General features: G+C 31.6%; 2 protein-coding genes across 2 annotated transcripts; both read right to left on the reverse strand.

Moving 5' to 3' along the window:
• Nucleotides 1-8,332: 8,332 nt before the first annotated feature.
• On the reverse strand, nucleotides 8,333-10,509 carry LOC105249570 (mitochondrial fission 1 protein). Its single transcript, XM_011255131.3, has 4 exons — nucleotides 10,257-10,509; nucleotides 9,524-9,730; nucleotides 9,339-9,444; nucleotides 8,333-8,600 (listed from the first exon to the last, which is right to left on the reverse strand). Exons 1-4 carry the CDS (start codon nucleotides 10,299-10,301, stop codon nucleotides 8,509-8,511), a joined length of 450 nt encoding a protein of 149 aa, XP_011253433.1. The 5' UTR covers nucleotides 10,302-10,509; the 3' UTR covers nucleotides 8,333-8,508.
• A 2,661-nt stretch (nucleotides 10,510-13,170) lies between these two features.
• Nucleotides 13,171-14,308, reverse strand: LOC105249569 (maf-like protein CPR_2112). Its single transcript, XM_011255130.3, has 4 exons — nucleotides 14,088-14,308; nucleotides 13,681-13,922; nucleotides 13,477-13,623; nucleotides 13,171-13,402 (listed from the first exon to the last, which is right to left on the reverse strand). Exons 1-4 carry the CDS (start codon nucleotides 14,193-14,195, stop codon nucleotides 13,264-13,266), a joined length of 636 nt encoding a protein of 211 aa, XP_011253432.1. The 5' UTR covers nucleotides 14,196-14,308; the 3' UTR covers nucleotides 13,171-13,263.
• Between the last annotated feature and the right edge of the window lie 4,663 nt (nucleotides 14,309-18,971).

The following is an 18,971-nucleotide window of genomic DNA, read 5'->3' on the forward strand; positions in this document are numbered from 1 at the left end:
TACGCCACGTGGGTAACTTTCGGGTCACTTTTACTCTCAATATTATACACGAGGCAATTCCTGCGGCGATGCGCATCGGAAATGCCGCGGTCCTGATAAATCTCGGCTACATTAAAATGCACGGGGCGCGGCCGAGTTTAAGTTAGTTCCCCGAGAGACGTAATGGCTACGGAGCTAGAAAGAGCGAGAATACGAAAAAAGGAGACGGGAAAAATAGAAAGAGACAGAGAGCAAAGAACGAGAGAGAGCAGGGTACGGCGAAGATGTACTTTACGGAACGAGATTATTTTTCCGCCCGAGTGTACCCAGTGGAATTCCACGGTCACCCAGCCTGAGAAAGGTGACTGCACCTTGAATCGACTCCCGGCGGCGCGGTGCAGTCGCTTGCTCGCTACCTCGCTGCTGGGCGTGGAAGAGAGTAGCGGAATTTCAGCTCCGGTAGAATCTGCAACGGGTTCGAAGATTAGGCTCGAAGAGCATTAACTCGTCGGCACGGAAATCGGACGGAAATTGAATACGTTTAGTACTTGCAGCGACGTGTGTTGATTTGCACTCGGACTGTCTCAGAAATATCGTGATTGCTTTTTCCCAATCGACTTCTCTCCCCTTTTCTCTTTTTATCTCTACATCGCGCTATAATAAAATAATAAAGATCAATTTTTGAAAAATTACAAGAAAAGATGTGTATGCACATATACACAGCAAATATGATTTCAAATGATAAGTACATTAAAAGTGGAACGATGTGTTTAACGTTAAGAGCTAAAGGAATAAATGTCGTTAAATAAAATACTATGGTACACCGAGCATGATTTATCGGAGAAAAATTACGGATGCATCGAATGGGGAAGATACGGCGGGAGTGAAAGTTACTATCGATAATGGAGTAACCGTCGTTCGGTATCGCCGAAGAAAGATATATTGCAGCTCTACTTTTAGGTATAACTGCGCGTAGAATTCTCTCTTCTCTCCCGTGGATGCGTTTGCACATATCTCAAGGACACTCATCTTCGCTCTCATAAACCCTTTCTGTCCCGTTGACGCCATTTGGCATCGGAGTCTTTATTATTTGATCGCGACGCGAAATTTATCCGGATAAGAGCGAAATTTATAACATTCGACTATGTTCCTTCGATGTAAGATTAAAATATATATCGTTACGTATCATATTTTAATAATAAATTTAATGAAAAACAAAGCTGATATATTCTTGTGTCGCAACAAGATTTGGCTGCCAAGGATCAAGGATTTGCGAGTAACTTTAAGCAATTGTTGAAATCTTTCAAATGAGTGATATTAAGTTTCCGATATATCGATGGTAATCGAATAAAATTTCGATGACTTTTCTAAATGGTTCGATATTGTTCTGTAAACATTCCGCGCTGCAATGCGTTTTGAGAAAATAAATGTGATACACATACTGAAAAATATACTGAAACATATATCAATTGTAAAATCCGGATATTCGCGAAATATCGTTTCAAACGAGCGTCTCTTAGAAATAAGTTGGACACGAAATCAAATCGTATAATCTATCGTCCATTTTTTGGCAAATGAATAATGTCACCGGAAATCTGAGAAAGATTTACAACATTATTTCCGCTCAAATTATGACTGCCATGAAGAAGAGCCAACATTTTTATTATTGCATCGTGTTGTACGACCGAACACCGCAAATACGATTTATAATTTTATACCGTAACAATTTTTGCTGTTTTACAAACACGTTTCGATATATATGACATATCGAGGACTTTAAATTCATGAGTGTTCGTGAGCGCTAAGCCCAGATTGAATTTTACGAAATAAATAAGACGGCGTAAAAAACGTGATCTCTTATCGACATAAGTAATTTAAATTTTTCGAGAATATGATATTACGTTTACGCTGTAATATTATTATATTTATATATACATATGAATGAAAAGTTGCATGCTATATTATTCGTATTCGAGAATCAATATAATGCAAATGTTCTGTGACGTAAAATAGCAGCATTTCGGACACTCTAACGTTACGATATCGATAAAGAGAACTAACATAGGAACATAGTATTTAATTTCGTAAGTTTGAAAATTAATCCGAAATATCCTGGGAAACTTTGCAAATTTCCGCGGGACGGCTTTATCCTTGTCGCTTTTGACTAAACGAGAGCAAATCGAGAGAAGCTTCTCCGCAAACGCCTGATGTAACGCTCGCAATTTTGAATCGCGATGCGACCAGATCCTTTCGAAAGACAAATATAATCCAAAAAATTCCACCTTTTTAAAATATATAAGATAATATGAAATAATAATATAAATTATCGATCGCTCATGATAATTTTTTTTTCATGCGCGTGATTCGTTGTACAATTTTATTTATAATGAAGTACGATTTATTATACGACGACGCTCTTAATTTACAATCAGTAACAAGTACTTTACATCTAAAACACATTTATCTTGCTATTTTAATGAAAATTCCTCTTTTTTTTATCAATCTTTTTTTGAATTTTACAAGAAACATAAAAATTAATTAGATACGATACTAACATTTCAAATATATCGAAAGTTAGTAGTGCAAAAATAAATTTAAAAAAATATATTTTCTGGTGATGATAAATGATGATAACAAATCTTTGTATGTTTTATGTATAAGTTGCGACATTTTCTACTTCTGTCAAATCCGTAGTGCGATATTGTCGAAAATTGTTAATGAATTGCGAAATTATGCGAATCTAATGCGAATTTGGAATTATTATATTTTCTTGTATATATAATCAAATTGAAATTTATGTACGATAATTTGCGATTTAATTTCACGATTTCGAGGCGAGCCATTAAATAAATCTTAATAGCGTAATTAAAATACATTGTAAATGTCAGGATTCAAGTATCATAGATAGTTTTGTGAGCAGAGAAGAAAGAATATTAAAAAGCCATCATCACGATAGGAGCAAGACGAAAAGTGTATATTTTACAATATGACCGTGATACACTAAAATCTCATCATATAATATTATCGTATCGCTAGTCATTCGACGTATTTCGAAAAAAAGGAAAAAAAAGGAAAGAAGAGAAAGGAATAAAAGGAATAATAGAAAGAAAGAAACGTTTGAATGATCGAGTAAATTAATCGAAATATTAAATTATTGTACAAAATTGAGCGCCGGTAGTTCGTAAGGCCTATTGTATCTTTTTTTCGTATCGATTATGTATCCGCACATGTAAAGTGCCACGGCACAACGAAATACACGAATGAAAAATGAAAAATGCATAATCCAAATCAGATTTAAATCTCAGAAAGATGTAATCGTTTATATTTTTCTCCTGAAGATATAAAATAGAAATTTAAATTTGACAGTGATATAAATAAAAAGATAAATTTTAACATCAATTGGAAATCTGACACAATGTCACTCACATATTTTTATCCTTTATCATATCTATTTCTTATAAATATATATATAATATATATTTTATTCATCATATGCGTCTCGTGTATTTCACTGTGACTGGGCTCCTAAATCGGCGCCGCGTCAAAAGGCGCGCACACCTCTCGTCTCATATCTGTCATAACACTCTCATCCGAGTTCCTTCTGCCGTTCGAGAGATAAGCTCGAGTTCTGCCATTCGACCGCGAGCTCATGATGCCGTTATCGGACAACGACAGGACGTCGATTGACGAATTCCGCGTACTTAGCTGCGCGCAATGCAATCTCTCTCGCTGGAGGTGCCAGTATTCAAGCGCGCGCTTATCAGTACTCTCGATAAACTTAATATCAATACGTGCTCTGCGCACCATTGTGATCGCGATTCCCGGATATGTGCATGATAATGAAAACTTACGGCGCGAAGATGTAACAATTAATCCTCTGTGTACAACACACTTTCGATACAATATTTAAAGAAAAAAAATCATTTTTTTTTACATTAACAGTCATAACAGAAGAAAATTTCGAGAAGTTGGAATTACTCGCGTCGCGCGTAATTTATTTTGGAAAATGTAGAAATTACACAGCTAACACGTCTGTCTCTAAGTATTCAGTTTGTTAATTGGATTCGATCTAGGAGGAGAAATTAATTTCACCCACAGAAAGGATTCACGGGTGGTTAAACAAGTTTCCCTTTGCGAATGATATTCCATGTATCGAATTTAAACGACCTAATCTTAAATTGTGATATATATATATATACGTATAGTATTTGATTCTCGCGCAGCTGCGCGAAACTGTAAATTTCACGAGATGAATTATATGCACATTCCACGGGAGCTCGTACATATATCATTAAAGTGATATTTCGCGCTTCTCCAGGATGGCGGAACTTAAAGCTTCTTCTGTCGACCGATATCTTTAGGCGATTGTAATTCTTCGATCTCGTCTCTGTGCACTTTAGATTTGAAAGACGATCATAGAGAGAATCGAGATCCAGTTCGAGTCGAGATTTGATCGGCAAACGAGCCGATGAATACAGACGACATACATAAAACACACTATCAATTTGATTCACACAAACGCGCACACAACTACACACTGTACATTCGTGTAAAGCATAGCGGAGCCTTATTGAGAAAGCAATATTCATCCTTAAACTGCTTAAAGTATTTTCAAGCTGCTAATCTATTGAGCGATTAATTCCTACGCTAGGTAAAAGAACGAAACGTTCTCTCCTGCGATGCGAACAGGGAAAACTCGACGATCGCGAATCACTTCGCGATCGGCGAGGATCCGAATTCGCGCGAGAGGACTAGAAGCTGCGACCCACGGATAACACGTGCCAGTTCAGGAATTATATCGCGAAAATCCTCCTTCGAATTTTGATTGATCTGTTACCGCGAATAAGGTGTATCGAGTCTTCTTTCTTTTGATTTCTCTCTGACATTTTTCGGAAATATTACCACTCCATGAGTTTGCAGAAACAACCGTATCATCCGGAACAAATTACGACAGAAATAAAACAACGTGCTCACTCTCTCTAGACCGTAATACAGCGTAGAATTGGATTGGAAGGACAAGTTTAATTACCGTGTGGACTCCCGCGTTTACGTAAACATCGCGAAATTTCATTCGTACACAAAAAGCGGTTTTGCGAACGAAAAAGTTTTGCGAACTGGCCGCGTCTGACGGCGAGGCTGAAATATATTTTTGCCGCGAAAAACACGCGAGTCGAGTAAAGACCAAATTAAATTCTTTAAGTCGTGCAAAAGGAGTCGTTGGAGTACGGTACACGGTTGTAAATATCTATCGAAAAATTTTCAGAGAAAATCTAAGAGAGACTCTTCCTCTCCAGACCATGGAGCGCACCTGTCGCGTAATAGTCGCGAATTGAAATTCGAAGTTTCTCGCGACCTGCCCGAACTCACCGCTTTGAAAGTGATCCGCGCGCGCAAAAAAAAAAACGCGATTTTCTCCTCGCAGCGTTTATTAATCGATAGCCGCTCTGCGCGTCCGAGAGCGGCACTCCTGCATACGCGGCGCGCGCTGTTTTTATTAAACGATCGCATCACGTTCCAGGGGGGCGGTCAACAATCCGGGTCGACAGAGAGTAGTTATCCACTTCGCGCTAATATCGATCACCATCAGTCGTTTCGCGGACCAACTGCGAAAGTCGTCGATGTCGTTATACCGCGGGCACAAGTATAGTAGAGCCTCCCCGACTCTCCTTTGTAAATACATCTCATATCCTCTCCCTCTGTCCTTTTATTCTCGAAGAAAAATAATCCGCATTTTTGCCGCGCGGTTAGCGTCAAATACGCCGATGTGCGATTTTCCTCGTCTCATCTTGATCGATTACAGAAAGAGAAAGAGGTAGTGGGAGAAAACGCGTGTTCCTTTATATAAAATAAATATAAAATTTATATAAAAATCATTTACATAAAATAAATGAAAGTCTAAATAACTCGATGTAATGAAAAAAATTCATCGCGATCGTATTTGACGTTAAACGCGGCGCTAGATGTGGTTGCTCGAATTTCACCCCATTGAATCGCGAACCTTGTAATGAACAAGTTAAATTTCATTCGGACGGTACGTATCAAGCTGCAAACGGTCCGTCGATCGTTTCATCGTTTTACTTGTGCGAAAAAAAAAAAAACAGAAAACTTATTAAATAAATAAATTTTTGACTGCGCTAAGAATAAATTTAATAACGGCGCTGGAGAATGCGAGGCGAAATGCGCGTTAAACAATCGCATTCATCGCCTATACTCGATTTTCTCTTTACTTATCGAATCTTTCATTAAGATATACCATAAAGGCGAAGCCGCGCGAATATTACCGACAAATCCCGCGGTCTTCTTTTCATCCGTTCTCCGATGGAGGTGCCGATCCGATCAATGGTCGACCAGTGTAAATATTATTATCGCGTGTGGGCGAACGAGAGAAAAGAAGGCGAGCGAGAATGTGCATAGCGCTCATCATCGCCGTCGTGTTTCTTGGCATGGAAAAGACAAGAATGTACTGACTCGTCGAAGCGAGCGGGGAAAGGGCTTTCGAGAGAGTCCCTGGGCCATAACATAGGTCATTAATAATAATAATAATAGTTATAATAATATTAATAGGGATATTCCAGCGTTATTTTGTACATAAACAACTTTATCAACAGATATTAAGAAGTCATCAATAAATCTATATATAAAAAAATATGAATTAGAGCCTGTTATATTTCTTTCATCTATCCTTTATTTAGTCCGATTATGTTCTATCGAATAGATTTAGATTGAAGAGAGAAACACTTTTTTTAATATCGCATCTTGTTTGTAATTGTAATGAATTTTGCATCGCTTAATCCTATGTGTTAAATATTGTTTTCACAAATAAACCAATATACAATGTTTTACAAATGCTATTCGCTATGAGTGCGGTCGAATATTTGCAGCAATCAATATTCGCATCTGTGTTTAGCGGTGCATTTAACGCTAGATATGGCTGACTAATTCTGAGTTTCATTTATCTAATATGGAAATCACATTCTCTCAGTGTAAACACAAGGAGAGACTCAGATAGTTTACTGTAATATGGTTCCATTTGTGCAATACGAAGATCACATTGAGTAATAAACATACAATGCGAATGCGATAACTGGATTTTGCATCAAATTATTATTTAAAATATAAAGCAGTGTTTTCCTTTTTCTCGTCGAAACTAGATTTTTATTTCATCATCATATACGTTACATTCAAGAACAAAAATTTGCCATGTCTAGTTCAGCCACGCTACAGTTTGCTGCAAATGAAATATTGCCAAATTTTTCACACGAATAAATTTCCGTGCAATATTACAAATGAAAAGCGGAGCTGCCTCATACATATTTTGCATAATTTCATTATGATAGGATTACGTCAGGTTCCGGCAGTTTCGAGCAAAGTTATGCATGCGTACTTTAATAATTTGCATAGAAAAAAATATCCAATATATACCTTCAAATATTGACTTTTATTAAATCAATTCAACAGCACAAATCAGCAAATACAATTGTTTTCCTAATTATATATAAAAGCTTCATCTGTTATCATTTATGTAACGCTTTGGTATGATGATTAAACATATGCTTGCATAACATTAATATAAAAAAATTTTCGATATTTATAACTTAAAGATCATATGACTTATGATCATATTCATATATTATATATAATGTTGCAGAGCCTTTCTTAAGTTAGCTTTATTATAAAACGTTAGTCCATTAAAATTCGCCACCTTAAAGACTGATTTTGTAGAATGCTGCAACATTTATATACATACATATATACTTCTATCTCTATGTGCATAAATTCCAAAATCACCTGACATGTTTTTAATGACAGATTATTTCGTTAATTTAGAGTTAATTTTTTTTAACAAGAATGTGTGAGAAATCAATAATTTTCAAATTAAAACATAACTAAAAAAGAAAAGTTTTTAGCAAACTAAATTTTCAGGAATTAAATGGCTAAACTTTCGTTAATTTTAGATAGAATGTTTTGATAAAATTTAATTTTTAAGCTTAGTAACAAAGATATATAAAACAAAAGACTTGAAAATAAATAATAGCCTCTCTCGAGGTTTCGAGAGGAAACTTTACAAGTTAACCAAAAAAATCTGTCGTTAAAAAATTCAATGGTTTTTCGGCATTATATACATGCACATAAAATTCAAAAATTACATGCACAATTTCGGAATGTATTAAAAATAAAACTGATCTATTGAATAGATATTTTTGACATATATAAAACAAAGAATTACATTTGTGCAATAACGCAAATATATTTATTTGGAATAATTTAATGAATCATATTAAATAAGCAATTACACTGTATGTATGACTTATTAAATTCTTTTTCTTTTGTTTCTTTTTCTACTTTTTTGATTATAAAAATGTGATATTACAAATTACGTAATTTTTTTTGGTCATGATTTTTTTGATATATTTTTCTCTTTCTATTCAAAACAGTATCTCACGTAGCAATTATGAGACAATGTGTATGTTTTGTGCAGATAAGCTACATCGCAATTATATTTTATGATCAATTTTCTTTCGCAAATAACTAATTTTTTTTGGCCATTGCAATGCCCAGGCCCAGAATACTTGCAATACCAATAATAACACCTCCCGCGACAGCCATACCCACGAGGCCCTCTGCAAAAAAAAAGGAACAAACAAAATTCAACGCCAATTTCAGTTTAAAAAATGTGACTATTGAGTATTTTAAATAACATTTGTAATTCTATTATGTTAATCCCGCGAAGCATTATTAATTATATTTATAAAAGATTCGATTAATAATAATGGAAAAACAATGAGACATGCATCGAGCAACATAATGGTATTAAATAGTGGTTTAGTCTTTTATGTAATCGGTACATAAATTTTTATTAATTATTATACAAGATGTACAGAGAGATGAAATATTAAATAGATGCATTATAAAAAATATGCAGCAATGACTATTAACAAAAGTACCGAATCTATACTAAATTCTTTAATTTATGTATTTAAATATGAAATTATATATCACACATAAAAGGAATTAAGGAATTAAACATTCACAAAATAAAAAAATTAAATATAAAATCTAAAAAGTGATGAAAGAAATTACATCATTGAAGTTAAAGTTAAAACTTTATCACAGAAATGTATGCGATACATTTGTTATTTTTTGATAATTGATGAGATTAGTTTGAATTATGGGGACAGGAAATTATTAAGTAGAATAAATGTAAAATTTAGCAATCCAGGAGAATAGAAAAATGATTAGAAGCAACCAGAAATAATATGACTGCATAAGAAAATCACAGAAACTTCTTAGCGATATTGCCCCTAAGCAAAGCATGATTTTTATTCTTTTAAGCCGATAATAAATTATAAAAGGAAAACCTTTTTCCATCTTCTTTTTTATCAATGTTTCCAGTTGTTGTACTTGCACATTTGCAGGTTCAATCTGAAGGAATGACCTCACATATGATAGTGCTTTTGAATATTCCTGGAAAGATATAAGAGAATGAACAAAGAGATTAAGAATGTCTACAATATCAAACATATTCGCTCATAACCATATTTACCTTTATTCTGGCATTTCCAATAGCTAAGTAATACAGACAATCACGTTTTTCTGTATCATAATTATTATAGAGATCTTCTAATAATAGTATTCCTTTTCTAATATCGGCAGAATATTTGCTTCTTACAAGGCACCAGGCATATTCAAATTGTGCTTTTTGTGTAACATGTGATGCACGCAATTGCTCATGATATACACTTTCAAATTTCTAAAACACAGCATAACAATTGTTTGTTGAAATGATTGTATTACGAAATGATGCAATATTTATATATTTTTCTAAAATATTTTTCAAGGTTCATAATACTTCTTAATTGATGAATCATTTAGAATTTATTGCAAAACGTAAATTATTAATAATGTCAATTTAATTGCGATTTAAATATTACTTATAATATACTTATACTATTATGAAATATCATTGTGACGTTCCTCGCTGAACATGTTTCACTCAAGACCATGAAAATGCAGAATGATTCGAGAATTATAAAAGTACACAAGAATTCTCTTTTATATGAATATGAAGTTTCCCAGATTGTGATAACGTAACGATACAAAGTAGAATATAAAATATTGCACAAATAAAGGCAAGTCAAGTATACTTAACCTAACTTTCTGATACATATTATTATTCCTTCTTGATCAATTTAAAATCCAACACAAAAAATGACATGTCAAAGTAGGCTTTGCGGAAATATCGGAGACATAAAAATCACTGTTTAATATATATTTACCTTTAAATCTTCAGAAGAAACAACATCATTTAAAACGTCTTCCATCTTTCCCAACACGAAAGACACAAAGCATAAAGAGCACTTCACTATTGCATTGAAAGAAAATAGTGAAAAAAAAAAGATTATACACACTATACTCTCTACAAATGTATATGTTTTATATAATCGGGAATTAGTTTTTTAAATGATTATAGGTACATTATAAAATGACGTTTGACATATTAAGAACGAGAGACGGTAAACTATCTAAATATCATATTGTGCAGATGGCGCTATTTGTGAATTTTATTTCGTATAAAAAGGGTAAAATAAAAATAATATTTAATAATATATATAATATATAAAAGAAAATGTGTAACATCTATTTGTAAGTGCAATCTCTTGATTTTAAGGAGACAATTGAAAAAATTGATAAATATACGGTATAAAAGTTTTTAATTTGTTAAAAATTGATTTCATAAATAAATTTTTAAAAAATTAGAAGAAATCCTTATACTAAATATTTACGATTCGTTAATATTTATTCGATTTTAATATAATATCAAAATATATTTTAAAAAATCAAACAAAAAAGACCTTTATATTAAACATTTATCTTATGTTTATATTTTTTTTATTAATTTATTAATATGTTCAACAAAAAATGTTTTGAGTTGTGAGTTCTCGCAGAATTTATTTAATGGAACTGTCGCACCTTTCACATGATCGCATCTTTGCATTATACTATATTTGTATATAATACGATAGTTGTTCGATATTTTTTTTAACATCCAATATTGTATGCTACTGCAGATAATATATTCTCAGTAATGTTATTATTTTTTTATGATTTTATTAATACTCACTTTCATTGAGGTTACAGTCACATGGAGTGTTTACTTACCGGGATTGTCGTGATGATCGTCCGATATTTTGTCGGCACTCGCGATATACGTTGATAATCTTCCTCGGTGACTTATTAATATTGTATTGACGTACTTTGCTTGGAAACGACCGCGTACAGTTTATTTAACAGAACCATCACACTTTCGCACTATTTAATATATTGCATTTACACATGATACAATCGATCGTCCAATGCTTTTTTCGGCACTTCAGATTCTACGCGCTTCCTTGTACATGATATAATTTATGTTCAATAATCTAAATTTGCTCAGATGAGATATATAATTCTTAACCGTAATATAATAATATATCGTATTGTATTTATAACTAACGAATGTATATTAATATATACAGATTATTACTCACAATATTTCATCGCGTTTACGTCACATCACAAGCGTCTCGACGCCATGAAAAACCGCGCGAAACTCTGAGCAACACAATGAAGTGAGCGCAAAGATCACACAGCATACACAAAGACGTATACACAGATAGACTACGCGTCTATTAAAAGCAAAAAAATAAACATTAGTGAGAGGACATTAGAAAGTCAGATGCTCTTTTCTTGTTCAACAAGGGAAGAATCGGGCAAAGAAAGCATTTAAATTCTTATTATTTTCTTTTATCATTTAATGCTGTCTTCAATGTATAAATTTATATAGATACACTTCATTTGACACTATAAATTCTTCGAACGTTTGATTGACCAATGAAAAAAAATTACTCCTCGAAATACATAAAATATGCGAATTTAAAAAAATCAAAGAGAAATATTCTTTTTTTATATCGGACATGTCTTTAAAAAAATATTTTGTATAAACGAGACGTGTCTCCAAATTCAATTTCTTTAATTAATCAATCAGACAATTCAGAATATTTTTAAATAGAATCTTATCTAGTATCTTATCTCATCTTCTTATTTTGTTAGTGGCTGTTTCAATCCTGCGATTTGAATTATTATGCTATACTATCATTTAAAATTTGAATTCTTTGCGCTCTAATTTCTAATAAATATGATATTAAAACATATATTTATATAAACTATTATATATTATATTATTATACTATATATATTATTTGGATATAAACACAGTGTTAATATATTGAAAATAAGACATCAATGCATATGATACACGTCCTGATAATCATTTGATTAGCGCAGTTATGAACTCGCCATCTTAAAAATCGAAAATGAAGAAGTTTAGTGCGTCGTGCATAGTTGTGGACGTAGTGTAAATTTAATTTAACATAGTGTTGAAAGAATAAGAGCTTCTTATCATGTGATTAGTGCTACAGTTATAATTATACATATAATAATAATAATGTGTAATTATATTACGATCATAATTACTTGTTTTATCATGTCCGCGAGTTACGAGTTTTAAATTATCGAGAACAAATATTTAAGTAAATGTGTGGTATCGAGAGTGTTGAAAAAAGTATCAGACAATTGTCGTATTATGTTCAGATATAATATATCGGTTTGATGGTGCAAATATATAATAATTCTGTTAAGCAAACTTGGCATGGCTAACTTTTAAATTAAATGTATTAAAAAATTGCCGAGAAAAAATATCATCTATATAGTGCGATATGCCGAAAATGTCGGAAAAGTATTGAAATTGTGAGCGTTTGGTAAGTGAATTCCACGCGGCTGTAGCTCCAAGTATTATTCATAATTCGTGAGTATTAATAAAATTAAAGAATTTTATTATTGAACTTATATAAATATATTGCCTATAAATAAATGTATGTAATATCAAAAATATATTCTTTTTTTTTATATAGAAATTTTTATACATTTTAATATAGATTGCACAAAGTTTTTATTAATGAAAATATAATGCTAAATAATTTTACTATATCTTGATGAATGATTTACTTTGTATTTTTAATAGTACGCAATGTCAATATTAGCATGCCAATTTAAATATGTCATATTTAAATATGATTGTTATAAAAGACTGTTAAATATACAAATAGGAGAAGGAGGGAAGGACAATTAAATATACAAATTCGTAAAGTTACAAAGTTGTTAGTGTAAAATAATAAAATTTATTAGAGACATAGAGATAGAGGTACAATGTTTACGTTGCAGGTACTAACAAGCTGAATATTTTTATTAATTATTAGAAAATATTTGGTTCAAATGTTTAGTCAATGCATACAGTGGCAAACCTGTTATCGTATAATAATCACCTTCTATTTTCTCGATCAAACAGCCTCCTATACCTTGAAAACCATATCCTCCTGCTTTATCCCTAAAATAATATTCTACTTAGATAGTAAAGTTGTGCGATATAATATTAATAAGACTAATGAGATTATAACTCACATAGGATCACCTGTTTTTATATATTCTCTTATTTGTCTTTCGGATACATCTCCAAATTTTACTTTAGCAGATTCATAAAACTTGAGTTCAACTTTAGGCGTTTTCAAACATACACCAGTATAAACAACATGTTCTTTATTCGCTAGACTAAACAAGAACTTTTAATTATGCTATTTGATGATACAGTTTGACGCAAGTTGTTACCTTGACAACATTTGAAAAGCCTCTGTTTCATTGTGTGGTTTTCCATAAAGAACATCACCCATTGTCACCATTGTATCTGCTCCTATTATTAATGATGGAGGTACTGAATCTGCTTTTAAACGCTCATATACCTCGAGCACTTTATATTTGGCTATGTCCTGAACATATTCTCCATGATTGGTATATTTGGTTCTGTCTAGATTTTCATCGTACAAGGATGGTACTACTTCTGCAGTTATACGCTGATAAATATTATTTGATTAATATATATATAATAATATATTATATATATATTAATTCTCTCAATCACACTTGTTTGAACAATCTTTGCACAAGATGACTTTTATCTTATTTACTTATATTTACAATACTTGTAAAATTTTTTATATGATTTAATGATTGTTTACCAATTGTTTCATTATATCACATCGTCTTGGAGATCCACTAGCTAAGATTACTCTGCCATTTCCTAATGCGTGAATAGTTGACTCTAACATTTTTCTCTGTACTAGCATTTAATAATTATTATCGATATTTATTATCAATGAAACTTGCTTGGTTATGAATTACATAATCACGGGTCTGTTCTTTTCAGCTGCACTACTGCACTAGTGCAATAAGTTAGAAAGAGACAAACATGCTTTCATTCACTCTAACTATTGTACTAGTGCAGCAGTGCAGCTGAAAAGAACAGATCCCACGTTTCACATGATGCGTAAAATACATTCATAAACAAACAGTACGTCGCAACCGTCGATAAATGCAGATTAATGTCAGCTGTTTTACATATCGATAATATCAACTATTACTATTACTTCAGAGGACGCTGTAGACGAAGAAAAGAATATACTTATTTCAATAGCGTTTTTTTTTTATTTCATTATCAATCATGCTATATAATTTTATGCAGAATATTTTAGAACTTTTTGATTTTAATTTTTATAAATTTTGCATTGATTAGAAATCCATTGAAAATTGTTGAAAAAAGTTGATTATAAGTAGTAAATATATAGATATTGTAAAAATGTAAAATTTTATAATAAATTGATTATAGATATAACATTTAAATAATTATATACATAAGACTTGTTTAATTTATTATATAAAATTATACGAAAGATATATAATAATATATTTATAATATAAATAATATAATATAATATAATATTATAATAATATTATAATATATAATATTACAATATTAAAATATAATATATTATAATATTTATATTTATAATATATTTATAATATCTATAATATATTTATAATATAAATTACAATATAAATTTTTACAAATATATTATTATACAATATTTTACTAATATATTATTATACAATATTTTAAATGTTATCACTCTCTAAAAATCATCTTTTATTATTTATTCCTTTCTTCGAGGAAAATCGACATTTGAAGGTTATTACTAAAAATATGAGATTATTGTGTTGATTAAATTCACAAGATTTTCGATGCATTGATCACAGGTCATGTAAACATATTCTGATCCATTATATGTAATATAGCGCGCATTCAAAAATATATTAGCGTTAGAAGGAGAACTGTTCTCTAGGCACAAGACTCTAATACATCGTAATCGGTAAATTACGTAAATGCCGCATGCCATGAACGAACCTAAAGGTCAGTCAGACCGAGGTCTTACATAATCGCAAGGCGAAAGGTTGACCCATCTTTACCGCCACTCAGCCTTCCAGCTGAACAAAGATTTAGCGGCATTTTTTACGTGTCACTTGTGCGATCTCGTGTGTCCCTTAATTAATCAGTACGTAATTTAAATTATTTTTTATAGAGAAAAAGAATTCTTAAAAAATCTTTGCAATTCTGAATTTATTTTCGATATTATTAATTGTTTCTTTAAATAAATGAACAATTTTATGGACATTTGAATATTTTAGTAGCTCTATTAATTTGTGGTCACATATCTGTATATTGTAACAGAATACAATAGAACATTTTTTAATATAAGTAATAACTCCCTATTTCATCCTTTATGTAATTAAATTATTATGTTTGAAGATTCTTAAATGATTCTAAAATTTTGTTAATTTTTTTATTAGGATAGCATTGTATTACAATGTCTAAATTTCATTAGATTTAATATATTTTATCGTTATTCGAAATTTGCTTTATACTAAAATAAATATACGTCAATTACATAACATACAATTATATATCTGCAATTATTGATTTAGCTGAAAATTAACAAACACGCGTTTGTCTCTGATAAATAATCTCCATAAACAATTAATCGCTTTAATTTAAACGCAAATGCAGGTAGTAACTGCAGGGTCAAGTTTACTAATGAGCATGTGTGAACATTCTGTCGGTATTATTTATTAGATAATTACTACTTGAAGTCGAGTGAAAATGAAATATCGCTTCATTGCTTTCAATCGCGCGTTTGTGTAGTTTGATCTGCAATAATTGAGAATTGCATTTATATAATGAGTTGCTAGAACATATCTAAAATCTCTGAGAATAATGATTGACGCACGATGACTATCATATGATTTATAAGCATAAGCTTGTTGCTAATTATTAATTTTTTTATATCGACATATTGCTGTATGTAAATTAAGTTACGATTGTGTGTTTGTATGTGATAAATACAAGGATAAAAATGTTTGAAATTACAATCGTTAAACTGAAGGATAATGCAAACATACAGAAGTATGATATTTACAATCTTTTTTCCGTAGCTGTTGAATAATTTTTATAAAAATTTTTTAAAAAATACACACGTTAAAATTTATCTTCTTATATATTTTTATCTATTTACCAGAATTAATACTGCGAGATATAAAATGCATTTATCTCGATAAAAGATATCTTGAAAAATAAAATAAATAACTTTCTTATTTTTAAAATATTTATTTATATATTTGAAAAATTATATTTAGTTATTTTAAGAGTTAGATTTAAGATTATTTGTTCTGTATAATTTGCCTCTTTGCATGTATTTTCTATATAAATCATTTTAAATAGTCGCTTAATTATTATTTGGACAAAATTAAACCAATTACGGTAGATATACAATAAATGAGTGTGCCGCGAATCAAATTGCAGGTGTTAGAAAGGAGGAAAATAAAATACATGATTCGCTTGGCAAAGTGCACAGATATTAACGCCGGAGCTGCCGTAAGCAGGATATTACAAACCAGTTATTAAAAAGATTTTACATGCGGTCGTATCTTTTCTCGCTTTTCGATCAAGTCGTCTCGCGCAAATAAAGTGTGGTTTTACACGCTTGTTTATTATCTTAACAGGATACTCATATTCCACGTGAAATCCATTTCGGTGCAACCCTTCGCGGCAGGTGTACGATATACAGAATATCATCGATTACGTCACCAGGGTAACTCGAGGGACGATTTAACAAATATTCAAGCGATTAAATAAATTGAATAATCTGGGACAAGATGGTTTATGATAAGTCAGCAGAATGCACGCGCAATCATGCTTAAATGTAAATCTTTCTTTAAACGTCACTGATACATCATCGTATGATTAATCGAATTACAGTTCACTCTACTCAAATTGCTTCTCATGTTATTAATCTTCTTATGTTATTAATCTTATGTAATTTTAATAATTTCTAATAGAAGCAATAAATAATAAATATCATGAATTAAAATTTTTCTTAATACCAAATATCAAGATACTAAGAAATCTTCTTTTTTGTAAGATAATTCCATTTCATCGATGTTTTATATATAAATTTAGAAATTCAATATTAAATATAATATTATATGAATTATAATATTATATGAATTGATATATAAATTATAATTAGGTATAATTATGGCAGTATCTACACATGCTCGACAAGTATGACTGCTTAAGCAGATAAAATTAATCGACTAGCTAATATAATGGCAATTTTACGCGAGAGGTGAAAAGTGAGCCGTGTCATAAAAATAACTTTAGTAATCGAAACCAATATAAGTTTTCCATATTACTCTCGAATGTTACACAACGATATTAGGCATTCGAACAGGATTCTCCGATTGCAAACGTCGCTCGATGTCTCATCTACAATTACCCCTGTAAAACTATCGGAGGAAAATATAAATCATAAATAATCGGAAAAGATACGGGAAGAGAAAATCTCATCGTCCTTGCAGCTTAATCCGAAATTTTGCAACACGTGTGCACGCACGCGTGTTTTCGTGCAAATTCGCAGTTGAATTTATTCGACACGTTCTGCGAAAATCCGTTAAAGTGTCATAAGAGCCACGTCGTGCACGGCAATCGCGCTGGAGCTGACGTTATTAAATGCAATTGCGCAACTCGCGCGCGAGAAGCGGCTCCAAAGGACGCGGGCATTATGACATCGTGGCATGTAACGTGGCCTCTATGGGGCCCGCTACGCGTCACGCCTGCGGAGTGTGCCTTTGCGGTTTTGTATTACATGTAAAACGCCTGCACACGATTATCAGGGACGTATCTTATGATCGGAACCCGATCCCGAATTGTTGCTCATCGATCGTCTTCGCGCGATGAAACGCGGATACTCGACGATCTGGGATTGACGGATATGCCGAAGAGTTTCGTCGTTTGCCTCGTAAAACTAAATTTACAGGGGATATTATTAAACGCTTACTTGTTGATTACTAATCGTTTTTCTAGAATATAAAAATAGCCACAAATAAAATGGATTTTATCTATTAAAAACCATTATTTATCTAAATCATTATATCGTTTAAACTTTTATGATGATTACGTGGACTTCATATATTTTCTATTATTATATATCGCATCCTCATTTTGTTATAATATACACGTTATACATTATTATATATTACAAACTTGTTATAAAAAAAAGTTTATTGTAAAACTCTTTCTTTTTCTAATGATTGTCATGATTAAACAACAAGAACATCCGCATTGCAGTGTTGCAGTAAAGTGTGACAGTCTATTCACGCGATTATTAATAATGCAATCCGGTATCGACGTCTTTCCATCATCGAAGTAGGAAGTGAGCATTCATGGCACATCTCGCGCGTAGATACCTTTATTTAATTAATTCAATTGTCATTATCGTTTTATTGTCTGACGCGACATTGCATAGCTAGTAATTTAAAAAGACAGACTTCCTGCTTATAAACTCGCATTCTCGCGCGAGAATCTTTTCATCTACTGTGCCCGTGGATAATATTTTCATATCGATTTTTTTATCTGCGAGGGACATTTGCTCATTATAAAAAAGACAATTGACATTGACGTTTATTATTTAGCATGTATTACTATTTGAAGCTTATTGCAAGATTATGTA

Source organism: Camponotus floridanus, unplaced genomic scaffold (genome assembly GCF_003227725.1).
Source record: "Camponotus floridanus strain SB8 unplaced genomic scaffold, Cflo_v7.5 scaffold112, whole genome shotgun sequence".
NCBI lineage: Eukaryota > Metazoa > Arthropoda > Insecta > Hymenoptera > Formicidae > Camponotus > Camponotus floridanus.